General features: G+C 32.2%; 1 protein-coding gene across 1 annotated transcript in view; it reads left to right on the top strand.

The window, feature by feature from the left end:
* The window catches only part of LOC129233183 (neuroligin-2-like), a 68,869-nt gene that overhangs the window by 12,929 nt on the left and 33,084 nt on the right, over nt 1-22,856 (top strand). The window contains exons 2-3 of the mRNA XM_054867248.1: nt 524-709; nt 5,039-5,828. Coding sequence (XP_054723223.1) covers nt 524-709; nt 5,039-5,828 — 976 coding nt within the window. The remainder of the gene's footprint in view (nt 1-523; nt 710-5,038; nt 5,829-22,856) is intronic.

Genomic DNA, 22,856 nt, shown 5'->3' with positions numbered 1-22,856 from the left:
TTTTTTTAAAATGTTGATTTTTGTAATTACATGGCATAGTTTGGATTAATATGAAATCATGTGTATATTTAAGCAATTAAATAAGGATATGTAACACCTTGTATTTATACTGGGTTTAATCTTCTTTAAAAAGTGTGAGTATTTTATTTTTAATAATGTCTAAGAGGTTTTAATTACTAATGAAAACAATAAAATTCAATTTCCTATTAGTTTATCCCTGGTCTAAAAACGTTAATTACCAAATGTTTCGTTGTTTGTCCCTTATAACGATCTAAGGTAGGAAATAATGACTTGAATTCAAGCTTGAAGTATTAATACAAAAATATGCCTTGGTATCATATCTCTACCATTCATTTAACTTTAAAAAGTGAAAAAATGAGATACAATTCATTTGGTATACATCTAATACTACTTAGAGATGCCAAATTTTAAATGTATATGTTATATTCTTACGCGCTTTTCATCATATTGTCATTTTTTTAATATTAAACCAAAATTAACAAACAACATTTGTCTATGTTAGGTTTCTTGCCTGCTACGGAGGGATCCGCTCGAGGCAATTATGGGTTGATGGACCAAGTTGCAGCCTTGCATTGGGTACAAGAAAATATAGCAGAATTTGGTGGCGATCCGAAAAACGCTACAATCATAGGGCAAGGCCATGGTGCTGCATTCGTAAATTTACTTATGATATCTCCCATGGCTAGAGGTAAGATATATTTCTTATGGTACTACTGTTGAGCAGTTAAACTTTCTTCTAGCAAGAAAAATAGTGTAAACATTATTTTAAGTAACTTAACAATTTCGATTGTATTTTTCGTGCTGACTATTTTGGAAACTTATTGTGTTATTATTATTTTTGTTGTCAGTGGCGGACCTCAAGGGGGGAAGGCTAAGGGGGCTATAGCCCCCCCCCCCTCTTGAGGTCCGATTTTACACTAAAATTCGAAATTTCTGAGACTTTTAATACTGCAATACATTTGCGAATTTAAATATGCATTACATTTAAATATAACTACAATATATAGTGGCAAATTAATAGATGGCGGGGGGGGGGGGGGCTAGGAGACTGTAGCCGCTCCCATTATCTCATTTGGTCAAAATTTAAAACAGATTACATTGTGATCTGCAATGGAATGGAAAGGCTTGGAGGAAACAGTTTCGTTCTGCAATCGTTTTCTTTTTTTTTATATTTGAAAGTTAAAATTTTAAAATAAAACAATCCATTTATATTTAACTTCTATTCAAGGTGGCTATGCCCTCCACCCCTCCATGAGGTCAGAAATACCTCTAAATGAAACCGAAATTTCAAAGATTTCAAATACTTCAATACTTTTCCGAATTTAAATATGCATTATATTTAAATAAATATATACAATGTGGCGTATAAATGGTGAGTTAAGGGGGAGAGGCTAAAGGAATTACAGCTCCTTCTCCCATTCGGTCAAAACTTTCAACATTTTACAATATTATTTGCAATAGCATGGGAAGGATTGGAGGAAATAGCTTCGTCCTGATGCTATCAAGGTTTTTTAACCTGAAGTTATAAGTTTCAAATTAACAAAGTCATATATTTGGCTTCTTTCTCATACTAACGGGGCTATAGCCCCCCCCCCCCCCCCCCGCCAATGAGGTCGGAACTCGCACTGGATAAAACCGAATTTTCGAAGATTTTAAATACTGCAATACTTTTACAAAGAGAGCTTAAAACTGTTTTGGTCTCTAATTTCGGAAAATTTTGTTGAGTGAGCCCCCGATTTCCCCTAATGTCATCAAAGATTACTTAAAAGTGCATTTTTAATACACTATTTTCGAATATATCTGGGGAAAATTTTGTAGCTTTTTTTTTTTTCAATTTAGGGTAGGGCGGGGCTAGTTGAGCAATTTTTTCTTCAAGTGATTATAGCTCCTCCACAATAAGTCTCAACAGCTTGTGTGGCATACCGATGGATTCCTTATTTATTCTTCTACAAAAAAGCCCATAGTAATTTATTTCTGACTGATCAAGTTCAAAAGTTACAGCTGTATAAACGAAGAAAGTCAAGTAGGCTCAACTTACCCCATAGGTGAGGTAAGTTGAGCAAGGGTATGGGGCAAATTGAGCAGTTAGAGATTCTAGTCTAACTAAGGTTTATAGGCATGAAATAAAAATTGTATTTGATAATCAACCGTTACTTTATTAATTCTAAGTTAAAAAATAAAACAAAACATAATATTCTTCTAGATATTAAACATAAAAATAGAATCAACAAAAACGCAACATATTTAAAGATTATTTTTTTGGAATAAATTCAGCCTTTCCACTTAAAATCAGATTTTTTCAATTTCAATAAAGATTAAATTAAGAAAAAATATCCATAATGACTAAAACTAATCATCATCATCATCGGAATTGCAATTGATGCAAATGAAATGAAGGCCAGTAACTTGGACACATTTTTTATGTGCCCACACTTTACAATCTTTGCATTGGATCCACTTCTCTCCTGGTTTGCTTTTAGACCAGAATTCGCTACAAACCAGGCAGATACATTCATCTTTGTCACTTTCATCACTAGACTGAAGTATTTTTTTACTAACACTCTTCTTTTTTTTGTTTTCAATTTTCTTCTTTTGCTTTTTAACTTTTTTACTAGATTTACTCTGTTCTTCTTGCAACGCGTTCTTCTCGGGTGTATCTGTGAGAATTGCAGCTTTTCTCGAGAGAAAAATAAAAGTCACTATCATTTTAAATCACGGTGTAAGTTGAGCAACAGTTGCTCAACATACCCCGACCCGAGTATTTGAATTTAAAATGAGGTTATAAAAAAACTGTATTAGTTTAAACAAAATCCATAATAGATATAGAAAATACATAAAATTAATGAAACTTTAACACTTACTTGATTGAAAATGAATAACATTTAACCTGTACAGAAGAAATATAGACAGACAAGATTTTTTTACTTTTCTTTCGCAAAATAAACAAAGCGCACGCGTGCCTTACTCGATCGTAAATTCGCCACTAGCGGTCGCGTAATGTGTTCCCCCTCCCGCGCCCTCGCCTTTCCTTCATTTGACGTGTTAGCGTCCGGTGTATAGTTTCGGAGATATTTCGATTGGCCAACTTACCCCTATGCTCAACTAGCCCCGCCCTACCCTACATAATATTCACCTCTTTTTTGGACAAACATAGAATGAAATTTTATTTCGGCGTTTCAATTTCAAACTACTTTTGGTGTGAAACTACACCTATCTATATTTATCGTTGCCTAAGTGAGCTCTAAAACATGTTTTTAGGACGGAGGTCGAAATTTTGTATGAGAAGTTCTCAAACACTGTCTATTCCCTTAACGTGACTAAAAAAATATTCATCTTTAGGCCTTCAAGCTTAAAACATTTCCTTTGGAGACAACCCATTCCATTAAAATATAAATTAAAATTATGTTTTCCGAACATCAATTTCGAAACATCTCGGAAGACAGCCCTCGAACCCCAATGCGTCTTCTAGCATCGTCCAAGAGAGCCTGAAATGCGTTTCAAAGACTTCGATTTCGAAAAAGTTCTGGAGAAGATCTCTGAATATTCACTCTTTTCCTAATATTACTATAAAATATAGAAGAAATTGTGCCTTTAAACTTCAATTTCCAAATTTAGCCGAAGAAGATACCCAAATACTTCTCTACGCGCTAAACGTCTTTAAACACAGACAAATTTTTGCGCTTCTAAGACTTCAACTTTTATAAATTTCCGGAGGTTTCTCCCGAGCACCTCCATCTTAGTATCAGCACAGATAGCTTTAAATTTCGTTTTAGAAAACTCCTCGGGAGAATCATCGATCAATTTTTTCTTCTCATACAACCTAAAAAATGACTTCTTGAAAAAAATTTCGGAAGGGAAGGAGGTCGATAGAGTCAAGAGGAGGCATGAAGTCCTCTTTCCTCTATCTTTCCCAAACCTAAACCTTATGTCACATCTTGAGGACCTCAATTTTGAAAACAAAAATCGAAATAAAGACCTGACATCACTTTCGTGACGTTCGGAGATACCCTAACGTTGACGAAGAAGGCGTACCATTGAGTATTTTTCGAACTTTAGGGTCAAAAAACTTCCAGAGACAGCCTGTGAACTTAGTTGTTAGAAGACTTAGTTGGTAAAATATTTTCATAGAAAACTTCCAAAACTTCTCTTTATCGAAACTTAACCAAACATTGACTAAAATTGCATTTTTCAGACTTCACTGACGAAACTTTTCCAGAAAGTGCCTCCGAACCTTCTTCATTTCCCAAGCGTCACTAGTTACAGCCTAAATTGGAGTGCTCAATGTCGAAAGACTTCCGGAGGAAAGCTAGCTACCTAGCAACTTAAATTAACCAGAAGTTGCGTAAAACTCCTTCTTAATGACTCCAATTTTGAAAAATTTTCAAAGTAAATCACCAACGAATTCCTCTCCTAACGTCCCCAAAAATAGTCTATAATCATGTTTTCCCGAGTTCTACAGCGAAAAACTTTCCGAGAGAGCCCCTGTACCTTAATGTTATCACATATAGCATGAAATTGCGTTTTTAACCTTTTATTTGAGCAAATTTCTGGAAAGAGCATTCGATCCCTTAATATCTCTAGTGAAATCTTGAAATTGTCTGTAGTAAGGAAAAATACTCGAGAAGGAACCTCAACCCCATCTCCCAAATCTACTACCTTAACTAAGACGGAATTATACTTTTGTTTCTAACATTTATACTTGACCCAATATATAAAATGCTTAAAAAGAAATGAATGGAGGAAAAAATGAACATGCAATTCGATCTTTTGAACGAACATTATTATTTCCAAGAACTTTTAATGTATTTCAACACTTTGCTGATATCAACATAAAAAAAGTTCTCAAAAGAACGTAAACTGATTTACTTTCAAATATATTTACCCACTCCTGTTTTAGCTCATATAAACATGTAAAATCTCTTAAAAGTTCTTAAAAGCCAAAATTAAGTAAAGTGCAATTTACGTATCAAATAATACCTACCAAAAACATGACTTAAATGTATTGTAATATTTTTAGGACTGTTCCAAAGAGCTATCATGCAGAGCGGCTCAGCCTTAAGCCCCTGGGCTATCGCCCACGACGCCCTGAACTACGGCCGACAGGTCTGTTCCACTCTGAGATGCCCAACGGAGGAAAGTGCGGCCATGCTTGACTGCATGAGACAGCGCCCACTAGCTGATATCATGCGAGTGCAGCTCATGGTTCCGGAACACCTCTCTGCTTTTGGCCCAACCGTCGACGGAATAGTAATACCCGTGGATCCTTTAACTCCCATGAACGAAAAAGAAAGTCTGTTCGGTCAATACGATCTTCTTTTTGGAGTTACCCGAGCCGAGTACTTCTACCATTTGTCTTCTAACGAAGAAAAGCACGGAATCGATCCAGACCGCAGGGACAGGTTACTCCGAACATTGGTCAGGAATTTATTCAATTACCACATGCAAGAAATATTTCTTACAATCGTAAACGAGTACACGGATTGGACTCGACCCGTTCAGCATCCAGTTAGTATACTGGATGCAACTCTTGAAGCACTCGGAGATGGACTAACGGTTGCTCCGATTATTAAAGCCGGCAATTTGCACTCCAAAACCCGTTCAAAAACTTATTTTTACGTTTTTGGATACCAAACAGAAAACGGGGACTTTCCGCAAAGATTTGGTTGCATCCACGGTGAAGAGCTGGTATATTTATTTGGAGCGCCTCTTGTGGGGACTTTATCTCACTTTTCAAAAAACTACACCAAGTCCGAGATGTCACTTTCAGAAGCTGTTATGTCTTACTGGATAAACTTTGCAAAATCTGGGTGAGTGTTTTATTTTAAATTTTGTTGGCATTATTGTTGTTTAAGTGTGTTTCATTTAACTACCATACGCCAGAATAAATATATAGCTTCGTAATAATATTAAATGAAACATATTGGTATTTCAGTCACGATAAAAATAAAATAGTTTGGAATACAGCTATATTTTTTGTAATAAAGAAAGATAAATGCATCCTTTTTTCTCCTTTCTTTAAAAATTACTTTTAAATAAAAAAAACAGCCTTCAAAAAACGCCTACAAACAAAAAAGCAAAAAGTAACCGATTACACTTACTATTTTTTACCTAGACCTAGAAATGATTTTTTTTACAATTCCAGTACAAAAATCAACTCAACTACTTAAACATCCAATTATAAAATGAACACCTATTTTAATTATTATACGATGAGTTATTTTAAATACCTAATTATATACGATCTCTTTATTTTTAATAACCTTATGAAGTGGGGGCCTCCTATATTTACTTCCTAACGTAACTGACAACCCACTGAATCCTGAATTAAGCACTAATTTAACTAAACACCAAATTAGTCTTTAAAACTAAATCTACTCAGTTACGTTAGGTAGAAGTTTATAGCAGGCTCCGACTTCAAAAAGTTATTAAAAATTAAGAGATCGTTTATAATTATTTAGGTATTTAAAATAATTCATTATATGATAATTAAAATAAGTGTTTATTTTATAACTGGATGTTTAAGTAGTTTAGTTGATTTTTGTACTGGAATTGTAAAATAAATTTCATTTCTAGGTTTGGGTAGGAAATATTATGTAAGTGTAATCGGTTATTTTTTGCTTTTTAGTTCCTAGGTGTTTTTTGAAGGGGGGGGGGTATTTAAAAGCAATTTATTTTTTGCTTTTTAGTTGTGTAAGTATAAAATAAGTTCGTAGGATAGAGTATGTAGTATATGACGTTGAGGCCTTTCTTACGTGCATCTCGAGTAGGCAAGCGTCAAGCACATGAGTCTGAAAACAACTAAGATGAGCACGACAGAGAAAGAAATAGACCACAGCGTCTTGGAAACTTCCGACGACTGTGAAGAAAGGCTTTTTCAAATGCGCAAATATGCACAAAATTTTCTTACCTTCATCATTAGCTGAACTTAATCAAAGTTCGCTTTCCGAGAGCAAATGAACGAGTCACTTAAAAAAAAAAAAAAAAAAAACAACGGAAACCACTTTAATTTGAAAATTGTAAAATGTAAGTTTTAAAATTGTAACATTGTAAACTGTAAATTATATTTCACAACAATACGTATCACACAACCGTCGATAAAGCTGTCATATATTTACGAAAAGAGATCTTTGCGAAAGGAGGAGTATACGTAGCTCTCAGCAGAGTCAAGACTTGAAGTAATAGCTCGATCTGATTTAGAACAGTTAAAACTTTTAATTAAACCTCACGATGAACGAGCATTAACAGAAGTGCAACAATTGATACATCTCATTTCTGATGAAAAGTAGACTGGATTTAGTTTTTAGTTAGAACAATTTAAATGTTTACGGTTTCCCAAACTTCAAATAAATTGTAAATTGCAAGTCGTAAAATTGTTAATTATAAATTGTAACATTGTACATTGTAAAATTGTAATTTAGGTTTCACAATAATACGTGTCATGTAACTCGTGATGAAAATCGCATGGTTCTTCAAATGCTTCCATTATAGATGAAGATAAAAAAATCCACTAGAATGAATTTTATGTTTGGTTCAGAGAATCCTTGATTCAAAATTTTTATTATGATTACTCTTAATAATAATTTTTTTAAGTACTTTCTTTCACTATCGGTAAAGAAAACACACATCTTTGTTTTATGGCATTTCTTTTCAACAATCGGTTTTATATTTAATCGTTTCTGAGGGAAATTGCACAAAATTTTAAGTTTTTTACCCATAACTTTTCTCTAAAGAACAAATAGGGTAAATCAAAGATTTGGAACCTTAGAGTAAATTTATACCACCCCTAATGTAAAAAACGAAACGTAAAAAAAAAATCATTTTAATGACTAAATAAAGTTATTTTATTTTAAAACAATATAAGGTAATTGATTCAGCTATTAAAGTAGCAAAATATATTTAATTTACTGTTCTGCTGGGTAGTAAAACATTAGTAACACCTAAAAGTAAAACTTAACAGGCGGTGAAAATTAATCATTTATATGCCGCAAAAATTCTTTTTCAAGACAAAGGTAAAACCTTTGCTGTGGAAATACACCGGTCACGGAAACACCATGTGACCTGTGACGTAAGCTGGATTACGTGTGAAATTCAAAGTTTCTTGGATTTCTCCGGGACCCCTTATCAAATCCAAACCAAATTACCATGGACCATCTGGGAAGTTATACCCTTTCAAACAAAAAAAAAAGAATTTTTCAAATCGGTCCAGTAGTCTTGGAATAATACGAAAACATACATAAAAAGCCGCAATACGAAGTCATAACCTCATTTTTAGAAGTCGGTTGAAAAACTATGCTAAAGAGGTTTTCCCTCTGCCGTTCCTTCCACTTTTTTCAAAACATTATCAAGCAACAGGTATATCTGGTAGGGGGAGGTGGGGTACCTCGGACCTATTTTCACTTTTCAATTTTTAATTTCATAAATATTTGCCAAATCTAACTACAAATACCTATAGTTAAAACTTTATGATTTTTTACACAACATATAATTATTTTAAAAATTTATTTAACTTATTTCAATTACATTTTTAAAGAAAAACATAAGAATGCAATTTGTGCCGAGGTACACCACCGGTGGTGTACCTTTGGTCTTGGGATGGTGTACCTTGGACCAATGATTAACAGGTTAAAAAAAAATGATTTTCAGTAAGAACATCACTATTTATCAATCAGTAAACCACACATAAATTTCGAAATACATTTTTTATTTGTTTCAAAGATAAATTAAAATTTAGATCTTATTACCTGATTACGTTTCTCTTTTTTAATAAAATGACAAGATGCTCTAGCTTCCTGTTCCATACTCAAGATTAATTTTTTAAGCTATACTTATTTCTAACCAAGATTGTAAATGGATAAATCAATTCCAAATTTTAACTTCTGGAGCTGCCTTTCAGACCTACCGGATAATATTGGGTGTATTTTTTTCAGATATTTAACTTCATATCTCATCATCAGCAGTAGAAATAATCTCTGCAAGAAAATATTTGATAGTTTTCTTGCCATCGAATTTCACCAATACAAAAACACCATTCTGAATACAGTAAAACCTGTAAAGTTGACCACCCTTGTAAGTTGACCACCCTTGTAAGTTGACCACCTGTTTAAGTTGACCAATAAAGTAGTGCACCGCAACTGGTCAACTTACACAAGTTTTACTGTATTGACGTCATCTGGATCTTCTAGCTCATTAAAATCTTCCTCTGAAATATCGAATTCCTCATATAAATCTTTAATATTCTCCAGTTCAGACTCTGAGGAATAATCAAGTTTTCTCTTAACTGGCCTGGTAGGGGGTTTACTGTCTTAATTTGCTTTACTTTTTTCATTGCCCTGTTAGCCTTTTCTATTTTAAGAAGCTCTTTCTAGGGTGTATCGGTCAAAATACAAGACTTTCTTTTAGGTCTTCCCCTATAGAATTGTTTTCTCTGTAGTGCCTTTGGATATAGCCTTATTTCTTAAGAAGTGAAAATGCTTGGCAAAGAAGTACCTACTAGTTTCATATATTGACACACCAGTAACCAGTAACATCATATAGTAAAAATCCAGTTGAACCATCACCCAGTTAACCATCGCTCAGTAAAATTTTAGGAGTTGTAACAACTATGCAGAAGTGTGTATCTTGAACCAGTCCAAGGTACACCACTTGTATTGCGTTCAAGGTACACCACTTGGTTATAAAAAACAAAGTATCTGAACATTATGTTACAGTTCGGTCTAACTTTGTTTAAAGTACATGGTGTTACAGTTAGAACATGACTTTATAATGCATGGCCTTCATTTCAGAATGAACAATATATGTTTAATAATAAAATTGCACAAAAGTAGCTGGAAAAACTTCCTTTTGAACGGTGGATTTCCTTTTTCAATAATGCTTCAATCAGATTAGCTTTCAACAAAACAAAAAGGTATGCACTGAGACCTTTAGTGGCAAATACTTAAACTACTCATGTGTTACTATTCAATTATTTTAATAAGCAAAGCTATAATCAGCCTAGGAATAAGATACACATATGTCCGAGGTACACACCACTTACTCCTATCTGTTACTATTTTTTTTATTTCAAAAAGCCAAAGGGTTTTTTTTTTTAATATTTTTGATTCTAGTTCAATACACATAAACACGATGATAGTATTTAGGTCAACTCGTTTTGTTTAATGCGACTAATGGTTGTAAATTGAAATGTCATCTCAAGTCATGGAATGTAAATGACGCAAGCTGTTTTGAAAGTTATTTATATTAAATTATACGTAACATGAAAACTGCTCTAAATGTCGTTTATATTAAATCGTACGTTATATGAAAACTGCTCTAAATGTCAGTGCTATTCTCCCGTGGGAAAGAAAAGCGCAGTATCTGCAAATATTTCTTTTATTTATTTATCGCTTTCTTTTTATTTTCATTTTTGTCATCGATTGTACTTTAGCTTTATTGTAAAGCTTCCTTATTTGTTTTCCGAAAAAGAAAAAAAAATTAAGTTCCAACATCTCATTGTTGTTAATATTGAATCCAAATCACGTTTCTTCAAATATCTCAAAAAATTATTTTCACAGGTACACTACCATTTACATTCTCACGGCAGTATTTCCTCCTAACTTATGTAATCAGTGTGAAACCAATATTTTACTAATGAAAAATATATTTTTCAGTTTTTGTTACTTATTTAAATTTAAGTAAAACGTCTAACCCTTTTAATGGAGAAAATGAGTAATATTTGTAAAAAACAATGTATTCAGTCCAATATACGACGTATATATGTATAAATATTTAAACATTATATGTAGAATATTAAGAAAATCCTGTTCGTGAGACTGGTAAAATGACTTTTCCAAATTAAACGGAGTAAACCAAGCTATTCATGAATGTGGAAAACAATTTCAAGTTATTTGCAGATACTACTTTATCAATTTAAGGGTTTAACACAGTTGAAATGGGTCAAAACATTATAATAATCAATTTATTCAACGTGAATTTGAAAAGCACCTCAAATATCTGTATAACTGTTAACCGATAGGTTGCGAAACGTTTAAAGCTTGGCACCAGGGAAATCTTAAGCTTTTTATTTTCATGAAAATGGGTCAGTCAACGTGATAATTTGGAAAGAGCGAAGTTGCGAATTGTATCATTGCTTTAAGTTAGAAAAAACAATTTATCTCGGATCAAATTAACGTTTTACAATCTATCGTTTTGAAGATTTTAAAGAAATATAGACAGCTCGATCAGCTAAAAAGTAACCGAAGTAAATGAGGTAGAAAGCTTGTCACAAATAGCAGAGCTGAACGCAAATTAAAGTGAATTGTTCAAAATCATTCAACAAAATTCCGCTTCGTGTCAATCTACAAATTGACTCGTAGATGGAAAACAGAAGGAGGTAGTTTGGTTTTAAGCTGGCCAAGCAACTCTACCAATCTCAGCACGTTTCAAAATTTGGCTTTGGTAAATCTAAAGAAAAATGTTTAAGATCTCCAGCGAAATTTAACTCATTGCCGCAATGAAGTGGGTATGGCAACAGTATCAGTAACGATGAAAGTAAACATCTATTGTTTGAAAAGATTTAAGTTTTAATTACAGCAAACAGTGACGCAACAAGCTATTGATATCGCTTAAAATTCAAAACATTAATGTTTCATTGCACAAAACTTGTAGATCACTGCAGATACGTCTTTTGGCGTTACAATGAAAACCTTTTTCAATGTCAAATAAGTAAGCTCATGGATAAAAAGATATCCGACAGAAAAACCCTGTGGTTATTTTTCGAACATCTTTTCATTACTAACCTCACTTCATTTGCAAAAAGGCGGTAATTGTATCGCCGAAACACGTCCCTACAGTAATCTTCAAGTTTTGTGCAATAAAACGTTGTTGTTTTTAATTTTAGTTTTTTGCATTTTCTTAATTTCGATGAATTATTTCTTTTGCAAAATGTTGCCCTTTTATTTTAATATTTATATTTTTTGGACTCAATGTGAACCATGAAAACTATAAACTTTTGGATTATTCTCGTAATATTATTTTTTATTTACAAACTATGAAACGCTATTTAAAATTTAAAGTTAAATAATTCAGCAAGTTTATTTAAATACCCACTCTGCACTTATATATTTTGTTACATATTTTTTTCCTAAAAGGAGAAAGGTATTCTAGTGTTTTGAATGTGAACTATAACAACTATATTCCATTATGTGACAACTTTATGACAACTATATGAACTATATAACATTATTGAATTGAAGCTGTCTAATCGTAGCTTATTATGAAAATAGCAACTTAAAATCTAAAAATGAAAGATATTTTATACAAACAAATGAGACATAAAGGTACATAAATTCGTTTAAAAACACGTTCTATCAAAGCATGGAGTCAATGGAAAAATTTAATTAAGACAAGTTTTACAAAAATGTATATGCATCTCTTTTACCTTCTACGTTAATTTTATAAGTTTACTCACATTTCGCGGATACATTCTAAAAATAAAAGCATCTTAATGAGCATGTGGATGTTCGGGATTCACGAAGTGACTTTAACTCAAAAGAACGAAAGTATTCTGAACTCGAGAACTAGAAAAACATAATTACGCATTCTCAAAGATAAGACGCTTTCACCAGTATAAAATCAATAACAGGCGACCTACATTGCTGTTTTGAACTTTACAATTCTTTTCTATTAGACAAAGTTTGTGAAAAATGTCTTAGTCAAGTACATGGCACTGCATCGTGTTTTTATCCAATATTCAGCTCATTTATTATATTTTTAAAAATTGACATGGCAAATGTGAAATTGAAAACAGCTTAAGCACTTTGAAATATGTATTTTTCCAATGAATCAACAAAATTGACATATGCTTATTTCATTTTTATAAATGTACTTTGAAAATCTCTCTGATCTCACTTTGAAATATTAATTCATATTTATTACATTTTTACTCCATGCACGTAAATATATGTAAGCCTTCGATCTGAGAATGCTGTTTTTGAGTTTTTAATAATATATTTTGACATATGTTTGGAAGTTGATTCTCCTTTTTTTGCTATCATTGCTGTCCGTAACAAAAAAAAAAAAAAAAAAAAAAAAAAAACTAAAAAAAAAAAAAAAAAAAAAACAGAGCATTTAAATGAAAAAATAAATAAATAAATAAAAATATACTTTTTGCTAAAACATAAATTTTATGAGGAGAAATGTAAATGAAGTAAAAACTATCAAATAAGTGCTGGAAATAGCTAGCTTAAGGCTACAATGTAGATTCATCAACAACGCAAAACGCAAGGCTGTGAAGTCGGAGGAAAAATTATCGACTCAAACTCCGGGTATTTCAGTGCCTTCGACTCCGACTCCCTTACCTCTAAATCAGTCCGACTCCGATTATGGCATGAAATAGCAGAGTCGCAGACTTTGGAGGAAAATGACTCCGACTCCAACTTAAACTCTTGAAATTTTAAACCGGTACGACATCGATTCTTCGACTCCAACTCCAAAGCCCAAGCAAAAAGTGCTCATGGTATGAAAAAAATCGTCTGAATTTAATCCAATCATTCTTTGCAGAATTTTATTCGAAAACTCGTGTTTTATTTACTCTAGTTTTTTTTAAATTTATTAATTGTATATTTGTGCAGTTCATACCTAAAAATAAATATGTAATAACCAGATCTAGAAGCAGAGATATCGCTCGTTTGTAAAAAAAGTTCCACGAAATTTTTAATTTTCTTTTTTTTTCCGCTTAAAGGTCTTCAAAAGACGTTACATTTTTTGGAAAATAATGACAGATTTTTTGTTCTATAATCACTGGAGAGCACAGCAAACTTAGTTTTCTTAATGCAAATTGCCCGAAGAGTTATACATCAAACGCGTCTCCTGTCAAATTTCATTTATTCGTATTGTGGCACTCTTCTTCCAAATGAGCGATATAAGCTAATATCATTAAAAAAGGTGAAAATTCGATCTTCAGTCATTATATTTTCCCCTAATAAAAAACCCTAATATTATAACTACTTTCGAGAGTACCATTAAACTATTAACGCATATTACCGACTACGTCACTCTATATAAGTGTCATCCAGATGTGTAGCCACGTTTAATTGCATGCTTAATGCATGAGATTGATGATGCATCCGTTAAACTAAGTTTCAATTTATGTATGCATATAGCATCTAAACATGCATCTTGCGAACAGTACCAGTAACTACATTGCGGATTGCCTCGAGAGTACAAATCGCTATATCATAGACACATCTGAGATCATTATGCTCAACATTCGCATTACTCATCTCCGTGCTGACGTTGATACCCGTATACGAGAAATTTACTAAGGTAAATATTTCATTAATAGTATAACACCATCATTTAGCATATTGAATAAGCAACAATAGGTAGTTTACTGATTTTCAGACTTTAGTTTCCGTACGTAATTTATTGATTTAGTATTAATAAACATTTGGCTGATATTCTTATTATGCCGAATGTAAACTTTTTCAAAAACTATGGTTTCGGATATACAGGCTACCATATAAGTGTTGCCTCTAAAAGAAATATTTGCAGCGGCTGATAAAGAAAAATCTGTTATTCTTATTATACTGAATGTAAACTTTTTCAAAAAAGTATGGTTTCGGATATACAGGCTATCCGTTAAATGTTGCAGCGGTATTCTATTATTGTTCAGAAACTCGATACTTGATTATAAATGTATTCTGTTTTTAACCTATTATTTCTGGAGTTAACTGTCTTCAATAAACTTGTTAAAAACAGTTGTTTTTTCACCACAAAACAAGCAGTCGTTATTATTATTTTTTAAATGTGTTTCGTAAAGAAACGATAAAAGTAAAACGCACGTTTTCTCTCACTCCAACGCTGTTGCCCTTTCTGCGCCTGAGTTAGGCACATTCACAACAAAATTGAACATTTAAATTAAAAAATAAATAATAATCAACGAAAGAGAAGCTGAACAATATTTGAAATCCGGTTTTTAATGATTGCCAAAAAGAATAAAAATTTGTGTTCATTTGTTAATGAAAGTAAACAAATTTCAAAGCTGAACTTAAGCACTGTCTATTACACTTTAAACAGATGATTTGACTTGAGTGCATAATTTTTGCCTTGAAATTAATTTGTTAAATTTATAACCAAAACTAACTTTGAAATTGCTTTTATTTTTCATTGTTTTGGCAACAATTGAAAAACAACTACGTCACTTCCGTTTCCTAGCATAAGATGTTTCCCTTCAAAAAATATGTATATTTAAAAGTCTACCTTTCCAAATTTCATATTCCTATTAAATATTTTCAATTTAGTCAAATGTTTTTTTTTCTGTTCGCTCTTTCCATATATGGTATAAAAGGAAAATATTTGACTGTAATGATTTTCTATTTAATCAACTTTGACGCCTCAAGCTTCACACTGTTGTTCAAAAATTCGTTAAATGAAAAATATTCTTTATAAGTAGTCATCCAAAAAACTCAACGTGATGAAGATTACTTAACGATTATTAATACTATCACTTCAATGCGCAAATACAAAGATATATTATACAGCACCGCAAAGCAGTTTTATTGATACGTATTTTTATATTAAAAACATTAAAAAAAAAACGAGTTTATTTAATAAAAGATACATTTTCTTTTAATGAAAACTTGAGAATTATTAATTTCGTTTGACCTACTTTTTTGTTAACGTACATAAAATTTAAAAAATAATAATAATAATAATGTGATTAAACTAACTGTAACTTACAAAAAGTTGAATAACTATAGTTTCATAAAACAATGGCAATTTTTTAATCATGTAAGGGAAAAGTGTTCTCGAAAGAAGTTTTTGAATTATCAAAAAATTCAGTTTTTATGTAATAAAATTTAGTTGAATTTTAAAAGATTTAATTAAATTTACAGAGTGATTTGAAGTTATTAATTTTATGTCTGTGATGTCTCCTTACGAGACGAATATTACCCAAACACCGACTATTATTACCGTTGTGGTATAATTGAATCCATGAGAAAATATTTATTTCCGTTGAAGAAATGCAATTGTTCAGTCCTGGGGGGGGGGCGGACATTATTTTATATTAGAATGCGTACTATTTAAACTGTGAACTCATACAATTTTGTTCAGCATATCTCTGTGCATTAAAAAAAAAACATACTCCCCTTTGTAATGCTATTTACACTTAGAGTTATGAAACATAATACTTCTGGAGTGAGTATAAAAAGCTGTATGTAAAATTTTGTGAAAAGAAGGGAAATTTAGTTGCTTCCAAACTTTGCAGTTTAAGGTGCTGCTGTTTACAAAAATGTGAAAAACGACTATGTGAGGTTAATATGTTTTACGTAATGAATTATGAAATTAATACTTGAACATTACAATAAAATTATACTTGAAAAAATGATTAATTTATTTCGATAAACAAGTACTCTGGAAGGGCGTTTTTTTTATAAATATCATATAATTTCAACTAAACAAATTTAATAAAGTTTACGCTGTTCTTACATACGCGTCTTTTTTAGCATTTTGAGTTTTTTTCATTTGTTTATTTGTGGAGTGGTATGTTTTAAATTTTTCACTAAGAGCTAATTCAGTAAAATCAATCCTTTCATAAACTTCGCCAATAGCTAATTTGGTAATTAGTGCTAGAAACTCAATAACTGATTTCACTTTAAAAAATATGTAATAGTAGTAAGGACAGCTTATTATCCGGAAATCTTACAAATGCAATTTCCTCTTATTTTCATCCTATGTCATCATTAACACCTAAACAATACCTTTTCCATGGTATAACTTATATTGCACACATTTATGTATTCATGTAGCGTTAATTTAACGTAATTTTCTGAAATATGTAGCTCGGAGATTTAGTAAAATAATAGTAAACATTGTAGGTCTCCTTTCATTTTCAGAAAAATAATTCCTTTTTAGATAATATATTTATTATCCTATACTTGAGCGAGTTTCAATGGCGTACTATTAAATCAATTTTTTCCCGAAATTTTAAATTGCACATATAATTTAAAGCCCTTGCCTACATGATCCATTTAACATATTCAATATTTCCATTGATTTTTTTTGCAGTACGTCAGAAAAATACAATCAAACGAACTAGAGGGTTAAAACAAAAATCTTCCCTTTTTAAAAATGACCTTCTCAACATTTTATCAGCTAAGTAGAGACGAGTAAAGTTAATTTCATGGCAAATCATAAAACGAAAAGAAAAATGACATATCAATAATCAAGAGTGCGTTACAATTTATTTTTTTTTACTTTTAAATGGTTTATAGTTCACAGCACATGTCGACATTATCAGTTAAATCACTTTGTTTCCATTTAGTTTATGACGTGTGTTATAAAAATACAACCACACGAACTACAAGGTCAAAAAAAAAAAAAAAAAAAAGCTTCATTTTCAACAAAATTCCTTTCCTTTCATCTGCTAAGCATAGCCGAGAAAATCGAATTTCAAGGCAAATCTGGAAATGATTAGAAAAATGAAATTCCTCGAATCTTCACGTGAGCGGGGCTAATTCTTTGCATTGAGTTATCTTTCATGTTGCAAGAAACCTTCCTATAAAAAAAAAATGCTATAAAGAAATCAAACACCATTAGTAGATACGAGAATGGAGTTTTCTCAACGTTTTCAGAACGGCCGTGAAGTGTTTATGCTCTCCAACCGGTTCCATTTAGATCCCAGCATTAAGCCATCAAACTGATGATCAGATGGGACGGTGGCTGAATCAGAATTTCTAATGAGTCGCTTTCGCCGACAGAAACGATTGTATTAGCGTGCTTCATTCAAAACGTTAATACCAAGCTGCGGGCCGGACTATTTCGTGTGTCCGGTACAGACTTTCGTGTGAATGTCAGAAGCACGCAACAATGAATGGAGGTAGTTTTGGACGGGGAGTCCGAAAAAAAACCTCATGATTCCAGCTACTTTTGTTGCATTACTGCTTACTTTAAGAGGAAAATTATAGTTTTGTCTCATGAATGTAATGTAATACATTACGTAGTGCCGTTTTTTATTTGATATTAAAACATATAAAAACATTTTATTTAAAAACTGCGAAGTACTAAGATGATAACTTCTAAATACTAGTTCTATTAATTTATCATTTTTCTGACAAATCTTTGGAATTCGAATGTTATCTCATTGAGAGCCCCCCCCCCCCGTTTAAGAAAACACTTATAATCTTGAGATTGATTTACTTATTTCCTTAATTGACTTTTATTCCACCATATATATATATATATATATATATATATATATATATATATATATATACAGTCGAACCTCCATATATCGAACTTCCACTTATCGAAATTTTCTTTACATCGAAATCTCAGCAAATTTCTATGCTCATTACATAGAAAAATTGTTCGAAAAAATCTCTATATATTGAATTTTTTTTCGAGACATTCGTAGAATTTTTTTCCTAGACTGTTTGTCTCATGAAAAATAAAGGTTAGGAAAGAAAATTATGTTCACTAAAGGTTGCTACGAAACTCATAAGAATCTGGGGTTGAGATGTGTATAGATAGGTCGTTGTTTCGTTCGAGAGTTCTTAAATTCCCTCAATTTTATTTCAAACATCTTAGTTGTAACCAGTAACATTGTAAAATCAGTTTCAATTCATCCCTTTTGTCGTTGATTATCGTTCCTAGTCGTTTAAGCTGCAGTAAAAAATCATTCAAGCTATGTAGATTAATTTTTTACTTTTCTCTCGATTTGTCGAAACGAAAATTCCCTAATGTTTCAGATCAAGTTGAATTGCCGAAGAATGAAGATGTATGAAGGGCGCAAAAATGTAATTTCTGTTATTTTTTTAATTATTAACTTTCATTTGATATGGTGCTCGTATAAATTAGAAATTAGGTTTTATACACGAAAATTAGCTTTAATTTTAATGTTTTAGGATATTTTTAGGATTAAAATAAGATTGTTTCTATTTATCGAAATTTCTATATATCGATAAATATATATATATATAATATATATATATATATATTATATATATATATATATATATATATATATATATATATATATATATATATATATATATGTGGGACGCCGAGCTACTGGTAATAACTATGAAAATGCTGGTATTCACTTATAAAAGCACTCATTGATGACATAATTTTAGCTACTAAACATTTAATGATAACTAAACTACACATAACTAATATTTACAAAAATGATTACAATGCAGAAGTGCAGCCGTCTTGCTGCTCGTCTTTGTGCCACGTCTTACGTCTTTCGTCTCCTCAAAGTTATTCACTAATCAAAAAGTTTTACCGCCCTTGGCGCTATTCGTTTTGTCGCCGGACTCTACGTCGTCATCTCTTGGCGAGTTTTACATACAAGAAAGCTAAAATGTATGAAGGGCTGTGCAAGTGTACCAGGGTGTACCAGAGTCGGCACCACAAGTTCGGCCGTCCTGCACTCGACTGGACCTCCAGGCGAACCTGAAAATATAGTAAGCAAAAAAACAAAAACAAAACAACAATTAAACTAAAATTAAATTGGTTGCAAAAGTTTTTCGTCTTCAAAAGTTCAGTCTTTGATTTGCCCGTCTTAAAATTTCTCGTCTTCACAAAAATGTTCGTCTGCAAATGAAAACTGTCCGTCTTTAAAAATATTTCGTCTTTAAAATTTTTTCTTCGTCCTCGTCTTTGAAAAAAATTCGTCTTCGTCTTTAAAAAAAAATATCGTATTCGTCTTTAAAAAATATCGTCTTCGTCTTAAAAAAAAAAAAAATCTTTGTCGTCGTGCGTTTCGTCTTTTATCATTTGTTTCGTCTTTCTTTCGTCATTTGTGTTTTCTTTCATCTTTTTCGTCTTCTTTTGGTATTCGTTTTTCGTCTTTAAATTGAAAGTATGGACAGTTGGTTACAAAAAGTTGGTGTTCTCTTCTTCTATTTTTTACACTTCTTTGCTTCTTTTATTTATTTTTTTAATTAACATTCCGAAAAGTTGTTCCATGGTTTAAGGAATTCTGCGCATGTTGATGTGCAGTTTGGTCCTTCGTGAGTTCCTTCTTTGATGACATCAAACGTATTTCCTCCTTTCACCTTCGTTATTCTGTACGGGCCTAGGTACTTCGGTTTAAGTTTTAGGTGAGGTCCAAATTGCGTTCTTTTGATGGCGACCAAATCGTTAACTTCGTAAGACTTCGGTTTTTTCCTTCGTAAATTGTATGTCTTCTTGTTTTCTTCCTGAATTTTAAAAATTTGTTCCTTCGCATGTTTTCTCATATCTTCTCTTTGGGCTTCAAAACTGGCTTGAAATTCAACTTCAATCATTTCTTTCAGCTTTTCAAGTCCTGCAACCTTCATCTTCGTTCCAAAAAGTAATTCAAATGGAGTTTTATCAATGCTTCTTTGATATGTTGAGTTAATGGCTTGTTGTAGTTTATTCGTGTGCTTGTACCACTGAGTAGGGTTTTCCAAGGACAATTTAGAAAGAATTGCAATAATTGTTTGATTAATTCGTTCGACTTGGCCATTTGCTCTTGGTAATCCTGTCGTTATAAAATGATGATTAATGCCTTCTTTTGCGCAGTAATCAGCAAATTCACTGGAAGTAAATGCTGGTCCTTTATCGGATATTATTTGTGAAGGGTTTCCAAATACAGTCTTTTGAAGCTCTAATTTGGCTATGGTTTCAACAGACGTCGTTGTTTTTGTTGGGTAGATCCATACAAACTTAGTAAAGGCGTCAACTACAACAAAAATGTGTTTGTAATTTTTGTTAGTACTCTCTAAGGGTCCAATGTGGTCAACATGATACGTTTTCAGTGGGACGTCTTCTTTATGCAATGGATGCAAAAGACCTTCTTTTTTTCCCTTTTTATGGTTCAGAAGTATACAATGGACACAATTTCCTATTATTTTTTCTATTTTCTGTCTTAGTTTTGGGATAAAATAATATTCTTCTATTTCCTTTTCAGTATACTTGATACCTGAGTGACTTTTCTCGTGCGCATTTCTTATTATCTCTGTTTGCATATTCTCTGGCACAACCACTAATTCTTTACCTTCAACAAATTTATATAATATTCCATTTCTATCACAATAATCTTCATAATCTGAAATTTTAAGTAATTCCTTAATAGTTTTAATTTCAGTATCTTTATCTTGAGCTGATTTCAGCTGTGGCAACAAATTATAGACTGAAATGCAAAACACGTCAATAGGGGAGCGGCTGAGAGCGTCAACATGTGGCATCTTGCTTCCAGGACAATGTTCAATGTCATAATTAAATTCCTGTAGTAACAAAACCCAACGAGCTACACGGGTACATAAGTCTCGTTTTGACAACGTTTTCTCAAACGCGGCGCAATCAGTTACAATTTTGAAATGAATACCCAAAAGGTAAACACGGAACTTCTTTATCCCTTCGATGACGGCTAGGGCCTCAAGTTCATAACTAGAATATTTCTTTTCGGCATCAGTCGTTTTTCTACTCATGAAATAGGTCGGATGAAAATTCTTTTCATTTGGGGGTTTTTGCATTAAAATTGCCGAATACCCTTCTAGGCTAGCGTCCGTATGAAGTTCAGTCTCAAATTTAGGGTTGTAGATTCCCAAAACAGGTGTGTCAGCTAACAACATTTTTAATTGGTTGAACGCATGTTTTTCTTCGACTCCAAAATGAAATTTTCGATCCTTTTTCAAGAGATCACTTAACGGCCTAGCTATTATGGAATATTTCGGGATAAACTTCCTAAAATATCCTGTCAAACCTAAAAAGCTTTGAACCTTTTTCAAATTAGTCGGCTCTGGAAAATTAAGAACTGCTTTAGTTTTTAAAGTAGATGGGAAAATATTTCCACCCTCGAATACATGTCCTAAAAAATCAATACGTTTTTTCAAAAAATGGGACTTCTTAAAATTTACTTCAAGTCCGTATTCGCTTGCAGTTTTTAAGACCAGTTCAAGCCGTTCAATACCTTCTTCGGGAGAGGAAGACAAAATGATTATATCATCCATATAAGGCAAAACAATACCCTTATTAATTAATTCTCGAAAAATAGTGTTGATAAATTTTGTAAAGACCGCCGGAGAGTTACATAATCCGAAAGGGACTTGCCGAAATTGGTATTGTCCTTCATGCGTTACAAATGACGTATATCTTCTGCTCTCTTCACTTACATTTACATGAAAAAAAGCGTTTTTGAGGTCAATAGTACTAAAAATATTGGAGCCCTGCAGTCTATCCAAAATATCTTCAATTAGTGGAAGGGGAAATCGATCTTTTACTATAACCTTATTTAGTTTTCTATAATCAATGCATACGCGCGGTGTCCCATCTTTCTTTTTTACAATAACCACTGGACTGCAATACTCAGAGGAACTGGGTTCCACTACACCTTCTTTTAACCATTCGGCAACTTGAGCTTCGACGATCATTTTTTCTGAGAATGCCAACCTACGGGGATGATGAGATATAGGTACGTCATTTTTTACCAAAATTTTTAACTCAACATTAGTGGTTTTAATTTTTTGAGGCACATAGTTGGAAATCAATGTCTTTACTTTAGATCTTAAATCAAGAGGAATATCAGGGGAAATATTCATTTCAACTTCTTCAACACATACATTAATTGGCAAGACAGATAAAACTTCGTAATGTTCTGCATCTTTGGGTTTAGCTTGAATCGTAACACCATTATCATCAATTATTGTTATTCCTTGCATCAAAACATTTAGTCCGATAATTACATCGCAAGCCATTATTTCGTTATTCACCACAACTACATCTGCTTTACATTTAAAATTGTCAATTTGAATATCACTCTCAAAAACTCCAACTGGTTTTACTTGACATTTACCGAATCCTGACAAAACAGTATTTAAAGGAAG

The sequence above is a fragment of the Uloborus diversus genome, unplaced genomic scaffold, assembly GCF_026930045.1.
Source record: "Uloborus diversus isolate 005 unplaced genomic scaffold, Udiv.v.3.1 scaffold_230, whole genome shotgun sequence".
Taxonomy (NCBI): Eukaryota; Metazoa; Arthropoda; class Arachnida; order Araneae; family Uloboridae; genus Uloborus; species Uloborus diversus.
Note: the sequence above shows the minus strand (reverse complement) of the source record. Positions and strands in the feature narration are given on the sequence as shown.